This window comes from Mastomys coucha, unplaced genomic scaffold, assembly GCF_008632895.1.
Source record: "Mastomys coucha isolate ucsf_1 unplaced genomic scaffold, UCSF_Mcou_1 pScaffold22, whole genome shotgun sequence".
Classification (NCBI taxonomy): Eukaryota; Metazoa; Chordata; class Mammalia; order Rodentia; family Muridae; genus Mastomys; species Mastomys coucha.
This window is the reverse complement of record NW_022196905.1, coordinates 88,201,143-88,218,162: the sequence shown is the minus strand read 5'-3', so window position 1 is coordinate 88,218,162 and position 17,020 is coordinate 88,201,143. Positions and strand designations below refer to the sequence as shown.

Here is a 17,020-nt window from a genome sequence, read left to right as displayed (position 1 = left end):
GCTGAGCTGTTCGGAACTACTCACTGGATTGAACTCTTAGTGACTGTAAGTTTTAGTGTACCTAGACTACAGTTTAATTAACCTGGCATTGGACAAAACAAGCCCCCAGAGATGGCTTGCATGTGTTAGGATGGATAAATAATTTCAAGTGTTATCAGCATCATAATCACCTAGAGGGAGAGACAGCTTTTCTCCAGTGTTTATTCATATCAACAATTCTTGAATTCTGGCTCCCATAGCTCAGAGAAATCCTGGAATATGCATCAGACTTTGCATAGAGTTAGGATTTCTGAGATGGGCCTTTCAGTGCTACAAGAAGGCGTGGGAATACGGACAAGAGAAGCGAGTCCACACAGCAGTTTCAAGGTGAGGCTGGTTGTGCCCTTTATACACAGTAGGAGACTCATCTCCTCCTGAGCTCTGGAGGTGGGTGCGTGTGAGCATCATTTAGTCTGTTCAAGTTTCTTGTGTTCTGCTGCTAAGACATTGCTGTACAGCTAGACCTGTGGCTCTTTTGTTCAGCTTTCAAGAGCAATCATGTTGGTAATTATCACTGTATTTTCCCTTTAATTGATTGGCATATGCATGTGTAGACGTGTGCATGTGATTATATATGCCTAAATCCTATCTTAACTTATAGTTCTTCCCTTCCAAACTTTTCTTTTTATACTCTTGCTAATTCAACAGCAAGTTCTTTTGCAGCTAATTTTAACTTACTCCTGCTTCTAAATCAGCTGAATACTCTTACTGTCACAGTGATGTCTGAGGACTGGGTGCTGGTGTGCTTGACAAACAATTAGACCCCTCTCTTGTCTCATTTCTCCACTTTCCACCTTTGCCCACGGTCTTCAGGCCTCACCATTCTGGAGTGGCTCAGACACTTCATGGGACTGACCTGTGAGCAATGGATGACTGATTACCCATCCTTCTGTTAACACAGAGAACGTGCTCCCACCCTTCCCTCCTCTGAAGTTTTTATTTTTAGCTGTTGAAATCGATGCTTAGAATCCATGCATATTTTCAGGGAACTGCATGTTGTGTTTGATCCTGCATACACTGTGTGAGGTTCAAATAGAGGTACGTTCATCTGTTGCCTGAAGCATTTACTGTCTCCTTATGAAAACACTCAAGATGCTTTTAGCTTAAAAAAATATACAGCATATTAGCATAATCTGCAGCTATGTCATCAGCAGCAGGAAGCACAGCTCAGGGTTGCTGACGATCCAGGCCTGAGTCCCTCTCAGAGCCTCTAGAGTTCGATGTTGTGTCTGTGTAGCCAGAGGAGCCCTCCAAGGCTTCAGTACCCCACCTGTGCAGCCTGAGGAGCCTCTAGAGCCTCAGATCCCTTCACTAAGGTGGAGCTGGGATTCTTGACCTGACATAGAAAAGAGTTTCAGCGTGAGTCAGTGCAAAGCAAAGTCACTTTAGGAGAAAGGACAGACATGCAGAAGGAGGTTGAGTGTGGGAGAGGACCCACCTAAGTGCTTCGGTAGCAGCCGTGTATGTGATGTGGGGACCATGGAGTTACATTGTTTAAAGGAGTTGATCTAGAGTTAAGGCTGTAGAAGAAGAAAAAGATGTGTTACTCTCCTGTCTTTATTGAAAGAAAAAAAGTAATGAAATTATAGGTGATTTATGAAAGTGTAGGGAAGGCTTACAAATGAGAAAGAAATGTGACTGAAACAAAACATTCATCAAAATGACACATACAAGGGGTTTTGCCCTATATAGGTCATGTAGAGAGATCAAGGCATGGATTTTATCCTGAATATGGCTCACGAGTCATTCTAATAATCTTGTAGAACTTTTTAAAAGGCAGTATAGTTTCTATATACAGTTTTTATGTAGGGTAACATCTAGTTTCCTATGTCAAAATTCTTGGCTCAGGCAGCAGGAGAGACAAACCCAGTCTATGCAGGTAAGAATCAGGGGCTCTTTTTCTTTCCCATGTCCTCTTAAGCTCTTCTTACCATGCCATACCCTCTGGCTTTGACTGGGTCTGAAGAGGAAGGCAGGCCAAGGGGTTGGAGTCAGAAAATACATTTGAATGTATTTTGAGTCTAATGTAATGATGAAGAGTGTTCACTTAGAAGTCAGGTGGCCCAGAGTTCAAATTCTGGTTTGTCCTTTTACTAGTTACATAAATGAAGGCGAGAACTGTCAATTTGCCCTGGTTTCTACTGATGATATCTAACTCCTGTAGATAGTAGTGTAAGAGGGATGGTTCCCTAGTGCCCTCTACTGTACCCCAATTCTGCCAGCAGGATGACTATTATGCCAACAGGGTAGTTAATAGTAGCTGCCTCATGAGAAATGGTGACACTGATTATTTGAGGATCCTGAATATATATGGAGCTACCTGCCATAACAAAACTGAAGCCTGATTCCCAATCTCCAAATGTTGAGGTGTAAAAAGGTATAATTGTAGGATTGTGGTGATGCTGTGTATCCACTTTGCATGTTTATAATAAAATGTTCAATAATAGATGACGGAGAATATAATATTTATAGGTATCTTTTATTCCTTCTCAAAATATTTAATAAAAAAATTTAAAAAGTAAAAGAAGATAGCCAAGCATTGTGGCTCACCCTAGGGAGCTAAGGCAGGAAGACTGCTGAAATTCAGGGCCAGCCTGGCATACATAGAGTGAGTTCCAGGCTAGTCCAAGCTACAGACTGTGATCCCGTCAAAAAAACAAAGCAAAGCAAGCAAGTGAACAAACAAACCCTGAAATAAAAAGGGAATACTGGAAGGGAAATAGCCCAGTGAGTAAGGTGTTTGTCCTGCAATCATGGAGACCTGAGTTCAGATGCCCAGAGCTCACATACTTCTCTGGAGGAGATGGAGACAGGCTCATCCCAGACAGCCTGACCTACTTGGTAAATACCCTGTTCAGCGAGAGATCCTGTCTGTAAAGAGTCAGGTGAGTGACTCCTGAGGAATGGTCTTAGGGGTTGAATTCGTTCCATGCCCACGTGCACCCTCTTATATATGAGCACGTGCACAAAGCCATACAAAACCAAACAACCCACCCCACACATAAACAAAACATAAACGAAGAAAAAGGAAAGAGGAGGCCAGATGTGGTGTGGAACAAATCTCAGAGCAGCCGAAGAAGCCAAGAGGCAGAGGTGGGGTCATGACCTCAGTGCAGTGCTGGGAAAGAATGGCGCTGGAGTCCTCTGCTTGTCAAATCAATCCAACACTTTGTCAAATGAACATTGGAGAGTTGTGGAATCCATGTAAACAGACAGTGCGGATGGGTTTGAGTAAGAGTTTGAACTCTGGAGGAAATCTCATTTAGCATGCCTGGGGGAATAGGCCTCAGGGCCAAGTTGTTCCCACTGTATAACTGCTCTCATGGATGACATAATTTGGGGTCAACTGTGAAGGACTCTGATATGCAGATAAAAAAAGAACATGATTGAAATCTTAAATTTCCTTGGGAACAGCTGAAGAACATCTCGATGTGAGAAATTTTTTTGTTAAAAAACGAACCAGTCATAAGCAAAATATTTGATTAAGTTTATTGAATGACACTAGATGAATAGGAACCATTAGAGAATTTGATACAAGAGCCTGGTATTTTGTCTGTGTGAAAGATATGAACAATAAAAATAGATCATCAGGGTCACAGTGCAAAGGAATATATTTGTACACTGCTGAAGAGCCTGGAGCTTTAAGCTAAGGGTCTTTCGATGTTACTGGTTTTAATCCAAGACAATAAATCTTATACAAGCAACCTTTCAAAGTAGAAGGACTATTTCCCCCATGCAGCTTTTCTCTAAAGGAGACCTGTTCTGTATCACCTTAGGCTGGTATTGCATCAGCTTCCCAGGAACCTTCTGGAGACTATTATGGAAGCCTGCTTTTTGCAAGGGTGCAAAATAACTAAAGTCCATCTCGTAAACCTCTTGTTAATATGAGCTACAGGTTCAGATTCGGCATGTACGTTTTCATTCCTCTACAACCTAGGATGGTTTAACATTAAACAACAGGTCTATTACCAAATGCATCTGAAGTGGGTTGTCACTAAATGCCTGTTCCCAAATATCCTTCCTTAAGGAACAAGAATGTGGGTTGAGTATGCAAAGGAGCTTGAGTGTCCCCTCTCAGCTCCTGCAGGATCGTTTTACCTACAGTCATGTTTGTTTGTAGAGGGAAGGTATTTTCTTGGAAATTCTTCAACTAAGGGCATAACTAAAATTCAGAGCAGAGATAAAATGGGTGCAGGTGCCTTTTGAGGTGACAGTGGCTTTAGGCAGCTCTTCTCTTACTCACTGGAGCTTGGGGAGTTGAAGAGAGATTTTTGCTGTGAATTAGAAACAAAAAGTTACACTTAGAGGAATGCACACAGGAGACTATAGCTTTCCTCTGGTGACATCATATAATGGCTGATGTGTACACTGGTCTCAGTTTACTGAGCTGCTGGAATAGTCAACCCAGTTCTAGTCTATTTGTGACAATAGCAGAACAGGCGTTTGTCTTACAAACTTTTCCTAATTGTAAAGTATTCCCTAACTTGACTGGCTAAGGAAAGCTCATGGTATGCTTAACTTACCTTCTGAAAAATTTTAATACTTTTTGTAACCACATGGCACGAGGATCCACACATAGAGCTTTCTTCATCTTGGTCCAGATCCTGGGGAGAAATAAACAAAAATAAAAAGAGACATTGTACACTTTGGTGAGCCATGTGTATGTATGTGTTTAATAGAGAAGAGAGTTGGTTATAAAAATAATTATTTATAGAAGAGTGAAATTTGTGTTTTGCATCTGGAATAAATTGATTTGTGGTATGAGGCCTGAGGAAGAGGAGACTAACATTGGAATCCAAAGTTGACAGAATCTCATATGTCATAAGCAACTGTCTTGTTGATAATCCTTATATGAAATGGAGAAAGACCCAAAGTTGTGTCACTTCTAAACTTATATTCTGGCATCATTCAAATGTGCTTGTCCATTGAACTCAAGGGAACAAAATAGCATATAGAAAATACTGACTTGAAAACATTCTATTTGAAAAAAATATATATATATTAACATGGAAGAAATTTCAAAGCCAATTGGTCTCAGTGACCTTCCTCCAAGCCACTACTTGGCGAGGCCTTTCCTGATATAAGAAATTGATCAACAGCAGAGCCAACATGTACAGATAATGGTTGGCCTTTGTTAAGTATTGTACTTACTGCATGCCACGTGAAAAGTATAACAGACAATATGGTCATCTTAAGTCATCCTTCCAAAAGTTCTATGCTAGAACAACTATTAACCTTCCCACTGTCTAACGATGAGCTTGAAGCTCAGAGAGTTCAAACAATGCATCCAAGATTGTACAGCAAATATACGATGCAGCAGGCTTATTTGAATTTCCGTAAAGGTCTGACTCCAGAACCTGCACTTTTAGCAACCACTTTCCAGGAGTTAGTTGTGACCTAAATAGTTACCAAGTTCTTAGATGGCATTAAGGTTTCTCCCTGCAATGGAAAAGTAAGGTCTCCAAGCAACAGGAAACCAGAAGATTGTGCATATTAACTTGTGTGACTTCAAACAAAAAACAGTGTCTTGATGTATCAGATAAATCATGGAGCAAGAACATGAATTCTCAAGGCAGCACCTTCCAGTTTGGTTCTGGAATCATGGTAGTAAAACAGGTTTGTGTCATTTCGTGTTTTCACCCCTGACTAATATGGATTCTTCACATTAATTTGCAGCTTCCACTTCTTATATCTGTCTAGTGTTCAAAATGCTGAATTTTCAAGAAAATATAAGGGAAACTTTCACTATTTCAAAACAATTGATGTTAGGAAAGCAGAGACAATTCGAGTTTGCTTCTTCCCTTGGTTGAGTGGTGAGAGCCTTGAGTCAGCGGGGGAGAAATGTAGCCAAAAGTAAGAGTTCTAATGCTGTGTCCTGCCAGTGGACTCCATAGCTAGACTTCACTGTTGAGTTTGAGGGAAATAACTGTGGTTTATTTAGAAGTCTCATTGGTGAAGTCATTGGTAAAAATCTAATGCTATCCTAGTGAAAAAATTTCATGTATTTTTGATAACTCATATTTCTACTTTGTAAGTCAAATATATCTTGCCCCAGGGACAAAGCACTTGTTCCAAAATGGGACAAATGAGCATAGTTGCTTACACATTTTACAAAGCCTGAGGAAATCCTAGGGGACTGGGGCTTAATGGGAGAAAGCTGGTCTAGTATCTGTGAGGTTCTGGGTCTTCTCTATAGTACTGGCCATGAAGAGATGAATGAAGAGGGAGGAAAAGAAGCATGAAGAGGCCAAAGGATAACTGGGAAGTGCTGCCAATAAACAGCGAGGTCCCAGCAATGAGGAAGAGACTTCTGTAAGCTTCCTTCCAGGGCTTGTGCAGATGAGATGGAGGCCTGACTCCATCCCTGCCTTCAGGTCTGGCAGGCAGGTTAGCTTCCTAAGGTCTGTATGATTTAAGTTCCTTGACCAGCTTCAGCCTCTATAACCACAACAGATAGGTCTCAGGGCAGTGGCTTGAGAAAGTGAGTGAGCAAAGGTATAGCAGTTTTGGATTGCTAAAAAATATAATACTTAAATACCTCAAATTTTTTGTTAGTCATTTCAGGTATTTAGTAACATCAAACTGGACTCTGAGACTCTTACTACCATACCAATTTGCTGGTTGAAAATATATTTCATATGATTTTTCACTAGGAGAGAGAAATTATGTAATTTTTTTTCCTTGCAACTTACACGACTTCAATGTTTGGGCAGCCATTCCCAGGGCGTATAACTTGAATCTGATCTACGAAGCTTAGGTTGACCATGTTTGAGATCAGTCTGGTACACCTACATTTTAAGTTGGTGTAATGGGCCTCCAGAATACCTGTGAACACAGAATCAGACACTCCGACACATTGGACATATAACATAGATGTAGAACTGAATTATTAATTTTTTATATCGCATTTGAAGAGTCAAACATTTCAAGCCAGCACTTGTAGCTACATTTAGTGTGTGTATTTCTGGTTTGCCTTGAGTCCTCTCAAATGTTTTCTACCAAAACCTTAATTGAAATGACCTTAACTTTTCACAATCACTACCTTCATTGACTGTCTCAGCAGCATGTTGGCACTCAGGTGACTTGATAATGCTTTAAAGGCACACAACTTTGTTACAACTAACGTAGTGTGAAATCAACTGATCTCTAGTCTCAGTGCACAAAGCAGAGGACAGGATCCTGTCAGAGGTTTTTGAAGACAGCTAGCATCTCACCCAGAGACCTTTCTTCTTAGCACATCTGTCCATCGCCTCCACTTCTCTAAGAAAACACATGGAGGATGCTTCTCCACTTATGTTTAAGATATTGGCTCTCTATGTTAGTTATACATTATTACCAAAGGAGAACTAATGATAAACATTCAAGACTATATTCAACCACAATACTTACTGGTTATAGACACTTTATTGGTAATTCATCTCATGCATTTTCATGAAACCTAAGTTTAGTTTGTTTTAGAAGAAATTGATGCTGGCTAATCCAAGCATTTGAGAGACTGAGGAAGGATGATTTTCTTCTTTTAAGTTCAAAGTTACTCACTGTGACCCTGACTCCCAAAACAAACAAGCAAACAAAAGTTACTCACTGTGACCCTGCCTCCCAAGACAGACAAACAAACAAACAAAAGGTATTTATCAAATTCTATCTTATAAGTAAAAATGTGAAGTTCAAGGCAATTACAGTTTCGAGGGCTGAACAGCAAACAATTAGAATGCCACAGAACTGGGGTTATAAACAGACTATGCTGATGCTGAGGACAGAGCATTTCCTAAGGAGTAACTTTGCCACCACCATTAGGGAAAGATCCATGGAAGAGGAGAGAAACGAGTGTTGAAAAAGAAGACACATGAAGAGTTAGCATGGGGATGGGAGGATTTTTGCATCTTAAGAGTAATGATTTATCCTGTAAGCCAGAGTGCTTCTTTCTGCCCACGCATCTACTGCTTCAGCTGTACACTTACTTAGGTACTTATCTATTCACCCAGAGACAGACTCCCACACAGGCTGTATTCAGAGTGCCAGGCCTTCCCATGTGCAATCACATTTAGAACACTGCACTCCAAAGACCAAGGCTTGGTGAGGAGTGGTGTGGAGAGGCAGAGTGAAGAAGAGCTATGCAAAGAAGTCTTCCCTCTGGAGACTGAGCTGACAGTTGAGCAATGCGCACACTAAACATGCATCCTATGAACACTCACCCTCCAGCATCTCTTCTATAAGTAATCTTAACACTTTGAAAGCTTCCATTTTTAAAGAGTTAAATCCCCAGGAATCTTAACAGTTCAAAATCTAGAAGCAACTGAATGTTTTCACCCCCTTTGGTTAAGACTGCCTTCCCAGTTTTAATTAAAGAAGTGCTGAGGAAGGTTTCCGTGTAAAGCTCAGGGAAACCATAAGTGAAAGTTCTCACCGTGACCTGGAGAGAGGCAGCTGGCCAGTAGAAGAAGCAGGGCTGCAGTGCTGAGCCTCATTCTGCCTGGAGGTGGAGTTCAACCTTCAGCTCTGAGTCTGAGCGTGGGTTCCCAGCTCCAGACTCCTATTTATTTATACCAGTGAGGGCCCTCCCACTGCCTCTGTCTTCCGTAGGTCAGCTGCGATGTCAGTTTTCACATCTCCCAAAATATTGCTGAGCTTGCCTTTACAGAAAAAGAAATTCATCTTGCAAAATTTATGAATCTTCCTTGGAGCACTGTTAGTATAACCAAATATTTCTTTAAAATGTAGATTAAAAATGTCAGGGATGCTGTGGAGATTTGAGGGTGAAAAAAAAAAGAGGAGAACCCTCAAGTGCTGTCTTGTTTTAGTGCTGGAGATCAGACCCAGGTTCTAGAACAGGCTAGGTGAACTGTCTACCGCAGGACCCCTGCCAGGCCACCAAGGTACTACTCTTCAGGAGTGCTTTGGCCCCTGGCCATTACCCACACACCTTCCTTTAAACCAAAGGACCCACAGCAAACTAGCTAATGCTGTAGGCTAATTCTGTCCTTCGAGGCTTCAAAACCAAAAGTGCTTAAGTTAAGCACTACAGAACAAAGCCCGAAGTCATCGTGGCTTTGATCACTTCTCATAGTGAAAGGCCTGCCAAGTTCTTCCCTATGTTCAAATATAAGCTTTATGACACCAGGACCAGGATGCATTATTCCATTATGTCCCCGGCACCTGCAAGGGAGTCTCAGGCTCACCCTTGGTAAATATTTGTTCACCTGACAGACACTCCTTCACATGTAGATGCTCAAGCTGACTGAGCAGTAGCTTTCTCTTTCTTTCTTTCTTCTTCTTCTTCCTCTTTTTTTTTTTTTTTTTTTTTTTGGCTATCAAGTGCACTTTATTGAATCCACTGTGGATAGATAAATGAGTGTTACACCTGCGTGTAGGGAGGGGCAAAGAGGCAAGGAGGGATGCAGCTGCGGATGGTGGAGCACATCAGGACCAGAAGCCAGAATCCTCTATTAAGTCTAAAGATTACGAGTGTTCAGAGCAATGATGATGACAACAACAATAGTGATAACAACCATGAGGATACTGAGGACCAGGATGCTAATGTTCAGGCACTTGGCAGTGGAGGCGTAGGCCTGGGCTCCAGTCACATCACCCACCATCTTCTGGTCCCTAGACTTCATTGAGTAGGCATAGGCGATGAAGCCCAGGTAGCAGAAATTTATGAAGAGTGTATTGAACAGGGACCAGACCACATGGTCAGGCACAGAGACCTCTCTGGGCATGTTGATAACAGTGGTTCTGACAGAAGCCGATCCATGTGGAGACCCCAGCTCAGCCACCTCATATTCTTCCTTGATTCTTTCGTAGTTTGGGGGCTGTCCCCCACTGGCAGCGGTAATGAAGGCTTGAGAAGTGTGGTTTATGGTCCCGAGCAAAAGCAACAGCTGCAGTAGCCTTTTCTACCAGACTTTCCCACCTCCTCATTTTACCGTCTGAGATAATGGTTACAGATGATGGGAGTCTTGAAAGGGAAAAGCATGTGTTCAGTCCCTGGTGTACCTGTGTCACACACAATGAAATCAGGAGGGAACAGCTTTGAGATGAGCATCTCTGTGGTTGCTTTTGTAAGCTGATAAGCTGAGAAGCACGTCAGTGGAGACTCACTAGAACATCAGCTGAGGGCTTTGATCTGTAGAGTGCTTAACTTAAGCACTTTTGGTGTCGATGCCACCAAGGAAAGAATTGGCCTATAGCCTTATCCAGTTTGCTATGGGTTCTTTGGTTTAAAGGAAGGGTGGGTAATGGCCAGTCTGGTCTTGCAGGCCATTGAGCCGACATGAATAAAGGTAGATGTATCACATACCTTGGGCCACAGAAATCAAGTTTAGTTTTCTGGAATGACTTCCTGAACAGTTTGGTGCTATGAATTAATTACTGTTGTGAATGTTCAGTGTCTTCAGTGTTTCAGTATGTATGGTGGTAAATGTGTGTGTGTGTATGTGTGTATGACAGAGAGAGAGAGAGAGAGAAAGAGAGAGAGAGAGAGAGAGAGAGAGAGAGAGAGAGAGATCCTCTGTGTAATAAACAGCTCTTCCATAATTACTGGAACAATAGTCTAGACCATGTTGTTCTGTCTGGCAGTTCTAGCCATTAGAAAGTTGCTCCTCCTCCTCCTCTTCTTCCTCCTTTCCCTCCCCTTCCCTCTTCCTTCTCTTTCTTTCCAGTAGCAGGAATTGAATGATCCAGGATTTTGAACATGCTAGGCGAGTGTTCTATTATGGGACTATGTTCCCAGTTCAAGTTCTTTCCTATGAGTGTGTGGCAACACATTCTTTAAACAGTTAATTCATTCTGTCCTATTTCCATTTGCTATCACTGAATGAAAGAATTCAACACTTCTTTACTGAGATGCTCCAAATATTTGAAATCAAAGTGGGTCATTGATTTTCCTGGGAGACTGATGTGAGGATGGGCTCTGGGCTAAGAAATTTATTCAGAATAACTCCCGAGATTATAAAGGAGGGGAGAAAGGAGGATTGAAGGACAGTGCTGATATGCTGAAGCCTGTGATCACATGTCAGGAAGCTCCAGAAAAGGGACCTACTGCAGGTACCCCTTAATAGACAGACATGTCCCTGTGGCACAGCAAAAATGAGTGATGTGAGAATCTCAAGAAAATGGTGGGGACAAACGTACCTGGAAAAGAACTCTGAGTGAATCTAGGAATTTTCTAACCTGGATTTTGGTAGAATACTTTGGTTGTAAAAAGTAGAATTCTTGTGAAGTTATAGCTGCTCTGCTCAAACCGCCATCAGTGGGCTGGGCTCTCTCCCAAGATAGCCTGTCTTGCTGACGCAGACAATATAAGGAGGGAGAAATTGTAGGCTTGCAGATAGACCCCCGAAGCTGCAGCTCACTTCCCATCCCCTAACTGCCTCTATAAACTCCAGATGTCTCCCTATCCTCTCTCATATACCCCTTTGCCTCTGTCCTTCACTGTTTGAAATAAATGGTCCAGTCTTTTGTACTCAGTATCCAGTCCCGGTTCTGCCTCCACTCTCTTTAAGCTGCCTTTGATTAAAAGGGCCACCAGGCCTGAGAAGTGATTCCAGAGAACTCCTGAGTTTGATTTTTAGTCCCTTAACACTCAGAATTCTGTATTTATGCTATCCTTTCTGCCTCAAGATGGGATTGGGGGTTGGGCAGTTCTGGTAGCCAGATCGTCTCAGAATCAGATTCTCTAATACCATTTAGAGTAGATGTATGTATTCTAAAATCTTAGAAGCCCAGGAACAAGAAATTTGAGCTGATAGGACCAAATCAAAACCTTTTATCTTTTAGTTTTTAATCTGTAGTGTGTGTGTGTGTGTGTGTGTGTGTGTGTGTGTATGTGCATGTGCGCACGTGTGTGAGTGCACGCACATGCTCATGAATATGCGTAGGTATGTGTGTACCCTGGCAGATGTGTGTAGGTCAGAAGATAATTTGCAGAGATTGTGAGTTCCTACAATGTGAGTTCCAAGAACTGAACTCAGGTAGTCAGGCTTGGCAGCAGCAGCCTGTGCTTGCTGAGCCATTTCAGCACCCTAAACGGCTTTATTTTAAAAATAGCTTTGTGGGAGTCTTTCTTTAGAAATACATAAAGAAATGTGTGTGTGGGGGGGAATCTAAAAATTAAGGGGAAAACTTTCTCCTTGATTTTGTACAAATCATATTCTTTCTCTAGACTCATTTAAACTACTGGGATTTTAACGTGTCGCCTACAAATGGCCACCGTCATTCAGGAACTGGCTGAGTCCCAGAGACTCAGGAGCCCATGGCAAGAGGATTGAAATTTCAAGACTGGTCTACGGGATCAAACTGAATTCCAGCCCTGCCTGGGCAACAGAATGGAATTCAGTCTCAAAATAATTGAAGGTAAAAACCAAACTGAAGATCTAGCTTTAGTGGCAGTGCTTGTCTGACATGCAGGAGACCTCTGTATGCCTAGCATTGCCACCATCACCACAACAGAGCACATGCCAGGCTCTGTCTTTTAACAAGACTCTCAGGAAGTTGAACACATTTTAAAGTCTGAGAGACAGGGCATAGCTGACCATAAGCTGTAGAGAGAACTGCAGCCAGCCTTTCAGTGGGATCCTACACATATTCAGGTCACCTTCAGCATTCATTTGTATAAATTGTCTGTCCAGTGTGATACCCAGATGACAAAGAGTGGTCCACGTGCCATAAGACCTAAATGCAAAGCCGTGGCCGGAGCCGGGATGCTCTGTGAAGTTACTGAGAAGTAAAAAGCACATTGAAATGGGGGTTGGCATTACTGAGACAGCATTTGCCAGTCTAGGTGGTCAGCAGGCACTGAGTAGAGGGCCCATACTAGGCTTTTGAATGATTGATATGAAAAATGAAAATTCCTTTTACTTTTAAACTAATTTATAATAACTGGAGGCAAAGGCCATTGTGACAAACTTCAAAATCGTACCCCCACTCATTTCACTCAGCTAGAAAACAGAAACTGACCTTTTTTTTTTTTTTTTTTAAAAAAAAAAGGTTTTATCTGTGTAACAGCTGCCATCTATTTGCCTAAGGATAACCTTTAGCAAAGCTTTGCATCCTGTGGGCCAGTGGTCTGGGTTTACACCCCAACACCAGTGCTTACTGGCCTGTTAATTTCTGCATGCTGGCTCCTGTGACAGTAACAATGGGACTGGGGCCAGAGGATTGGATCATTGCGTTTAGAAAGTGCTTCTAAGTCTCTGGGCATATTCCATTCAATACGTGCCAGATTTTGTTTTTCACCTTTGAGAAAACACAAATCATAAAAGATATGATGAAATGGCTGTGGTTTAGACAGTGAGTCACTTCTAACATGTTAAAATGTCACTCAGGTTCACACTGCACACCTTTGTGCCTACAGGAAGCGATTACCTCTTGAAGTTGTAATTCACCAGACGACTGCTAGGTGGCAGCATTTCTTACAAAAACCGTTTTCAGGGAGAAAAGTTCTGGCCTCAGGTAAAGAGTGTCTGTTGGTGCAGTGCGCTAACTAGAGGGCACAATATTCAAAGCAATTTGAAAATCTTGTTCGTTCCTGTTCAGCACAACATCACGAGCGCTGAGGCTTTTTCATTAGGCCAAAATGTTCATCATGGAGTGGAGGAAAAACCCCTAAAAATTTGAAACAATCCAACAAAACCTGGGCCAAATCCAGTTTCTTCGTCTGGAGGTTGCAAAATCAAAATGCACGTCAGTTCTCTGACATGTGATCACATTTGGCCTCCGCAGCAGCTAGAGTTGAACCTTCTGTGATTAGAAAGCTTTCTGAATACAGCAAGGCTACCACATACCAGTGTCAAAGTGATTGACGATCGAGCCTTTTGTCTTGGGCTTTTAAGACACACAGAGCAACGGACACCAGTGCAGTATTCATCCTGTTTCTCCCGTCTGGATTCTGTAATGTATACATTATATTAACATCGGCGTTCTTTACCTAGCACATCTGTCTTACAGCTAGGAATGGAATCCTGACATCATAAATAGGAGTCAGAAAACACATCCCTATTAGGGCTGGGGCTATAGTCCATGCACACAAAACTTGCTTAATGTGTGGGAAGCCCTAGGCTGAGGTTCCAGTCGACTTATAACCGGCAGAGCAGCCCTACTTCATGGAAGGGGTTTGGCACATCCATCTGTTGCCCGGTTACCCTCAGGTTACCTCTGTCTCACATTTCTTTGCCAGTTTTTCTTGCAACTAAGCAGCCATTAATCTCTTCTCGTTGCAAGTGTTCTTCCCCAGGGCAGCGCGTTCTGCCCACGCCTTCAGCCTTATATTGATGTTTGTCATACACACTGGTATCTATCCAGTAGCTTACCTCTAGCCATTTCTTCTTAGATAACCATTCAATCATATTCAAAACTGAACTTAGTATCCACACAGTGGATTTATCTAGTATTCCAACTTCTGGCAAATGGTATCATCACTTATCTGTTAAGACGCCTGACAGGCACGGGTACTCCATCTCCTAATAAGCCACTGTTTGGTCTCTGACAGCTGGTATTTTTAGTTCTTAAAATATCTCCATGGTGTTTACGTCTCTTTAGGCTCATTGTCCTTTTCGATTCCTAAGCACGATAGGTGTTTTTTTTTTTAAATGATTTTTTAAAAATTAAGATTACAAATTTGTGGGATAGGATGTGATATTTCAAGATGTGTATAGATTTGGATAATGATCAAATAGGAACAATTAACATATTCATCACCACCACATATATAACTTCTTTAAAAATATTTTATTTTTTAAGACTTATCTTTTTGTCCCTAATTTATGAGTATACTATATGTGTGTCAATCCCCTCAGAGGATCCCCTGAAGCTGTAGTTGCAGGCAATTGTAAGCCATCCAATATGGGTGCTAGGAACTGAACTCAGGTCCTCTCGAAAAGCAGCATAACTTTTAAACCATTGAGCTGTCTCTCCAGCTACCTAGTTATCGTTTTCAAAACCCATGTCAAGGAGACGTTCCCATGGCAACAGCACCTCTCCTACGACCTGTTCAATCGATTTTCCACACAGCAGTGAGATCCGCTTCTCAAAATGGATGCTCATGTTGTTGCTTTGCTTCAAGGGCTTCCCACTGTTCTGGTGTGAATAAATCCTCCCACAGATCTTACCTTTCTCAGCTTCATCTCCTGCCTTAGCTCTGCCTGTCCAGTTTTCAGGCTGTTTATGGGAGGACTTTGAAAAACCCAACTAGAAGCCTGAAGGCAGCAGGATGAGTGCCTTCTCTAAGGACTCCAACTTTACATTCTGTATGAATGCGTCCTTCCTAAACCCAGATGCTGTGCTCTCTCTTCAAGATAAGGCTTCCTTGTTTATTTATCCTCCAAAACATCAATTGTGACTAGGCTAGATATATGGATAATTTTTATGCTTAGAGTTGGGCCAGAACTCATCTTCCTCCTGTATATATGTGCTTACTGTGGAGTCTCAAGTTGGTGTAAAATAAAAAAAAAATATTCCCCAACCACCCTCAGCTATACTCTATTGTCTCATTGTCCAGATTCTACAATATCTCAGCCACACATCTGCTATTCAAATAAACTAATAAATATTTATTGAGTAGACCTCAGCATCTGTATGATTCAAGGACCTCTCTTTGGGCCAGTGTGGACTTTGAGTGTAGATGCTTAGAGTAAGTCTGATTGATCTACTCTTCTTCAATCTCCCAGGCATACACTGCTGCCAGGGAAGTGGAATGAGATGGCACATAATGGTGATTGTTATGGCAAGAGGACAAATCCCTCCCTAAGCTTACTGCTCACCATTCCTTCAGGCTGCATCTCTTGTGGTGTTAGACCACTGAGGAGCCAATCTGATACAAATACACAAGGGGCTTTATTTGCTCTTGAGCAAGGACTCTCACCATCACAGTCACAGTGGGTCAGAAGTGAGAGCCTCGAGTCTAGGGGTGTGGGGTATTTGTTTATTTATTTATTTATTTATTTATTTATTTATTTATTTATTTTGGTTATGGCAAGCTTGGGGAATTTTTGTGCGGGTCAGCAAGTTAATATTTTAAAAACTTCATTTCTGGCATAATCTATAGGAACCAAAGACAGGGACAGAACCACTGGACAAAGAGGATGGCTAGGTTATCTATTTTCTGCAGAATGTCTCAGGTACCTTGACCCGGCTGTTGTAGCCTGACTGGCTGTTGTTACTGGGGTCGGGGTGGGAGTGGAGGTGGGGAGTAGGGGTGGGGTGAGGGGCATTGCTGTAGGACATTTGCTCAAGTTGGCTTTGTGGTTTTCTTTCTGGAGTTGGAGTTCAGCCCCTGTGGAGTTTCTTTGCAAAAACAGAGTTCTTGGCCTTTACAGTGGGAGATTTGGAGTCTCACTGATGTGCTGCAGGCCAACACCACTTGACCCTGAACCAGTTTCTCCATCACAGGAGCACATGTGTAACCCCTGTTGCTTGGATATTTGCCCCATGCCCGTCCCTTTGGAGGTAGAGCACTAGCCAAAAAGCCAAGAATGGTGTTTTCCCCCATTCCGGCCCTCGAACACTGAAGGGTTGTTGCCATGTTGGAAAGTGAGACGGCTCAGCTTTTCCCTCACTCTTTGTTTCACTGTTTCTGCTTTAGATGTGCTCCCACAACAACAAGCGCACTGCTCACGGGAGTTGGAAAGAGGGAACTGCCTCTCTTGTACCTCTAGTATCCCACCAGTTCCCTTTCTCAAGAACTGACTGGTATGGCCTGTTGGTGGCCTTCTTTTTTTTTTTTTCCTTTTTTTATTAGAGATTTTCTTTATTTACATGTCATATTTCCCAGCTTCCCCTCCAAACAACAACAACAACAACAACAACAAAAACAAACCCCTGTTCCCTCCTCCCTCCCCCTGCTCGCCACCCCACCTTCTCCCAGTTACTGGCCCTGGCATTCCCCTACACTGGGGCACAGAACCTTCACAGGACCAAGGGCCTCTCCTCCTGTTGATGACCGACTTGGCCACCCTCTACTATACACATGCTGCTGGAGCCATCA

At 42.3% G+C, this 17,020-nt stretch overlaps 1 protein-coding gene and 1 pseudogene across 1 annotated transcript; both read right to left on the bottom strand.

Moving 5' to 3' along the window:
• Positions 1-3,507: 3,507 nt before the first annotated feature.
• On the bottom strand, positions 3,508-8,577 carry Cxcl13 (C-X-C motif chemokine ligand 13). The gene is made up of 4 exons (XM_031391092.1): positions 8,447-8,577; positions 6,732-6,864; positions 4,563-4,643; positions 3,508-4,313 (listed from the first exon to the last, which is right to left on the bottom strand). Exons 1-4 carry the CDS (start codon positions 8,505-8,507, stop codon positions 4,259-4,261), a joined length of 330 nt encoding a protein of 109 aa, XP_031246952.1. The 5' UTR covers positions 8,508-8,577; the 3' UTR covers positions 3,508-4,258.
• Positions 8,578-9,491: 914 nt separating this feature from the next.
• On the bottom strand, positions 9,492-16,525 carry LOC116104598 (annotated as a pseudogene).
• Positions 16,526-17,020: the final 495 nt, after the last annotated feature.

Excerpts from the sequence above, each read along its gene's own strand:
- Cxcl13 (XM_031391092.1), bottom strand. The coding sequence starts at position 8,507 with ATGAGGCTCAGCACTGCAGCCCTGCTTCTTCTACTGGCCAGCTGCCTC. Across the intron at positions 6,865-8,446 it reads CTGCCTCTCTCCAGGTCACG|GTATTCTGGAGGCCCATTAC; the intron begins GTGAGAACTTTC and ends CTGTGTTCACAG. Across the intron at positions 4,314-4,562 it reads GTATTAAAATTTTTCAGAAG|CAAAAATCTCTCTTCAACTC; the intron begins GTAAGTTAAGCA and ends TCTAATTCACAG.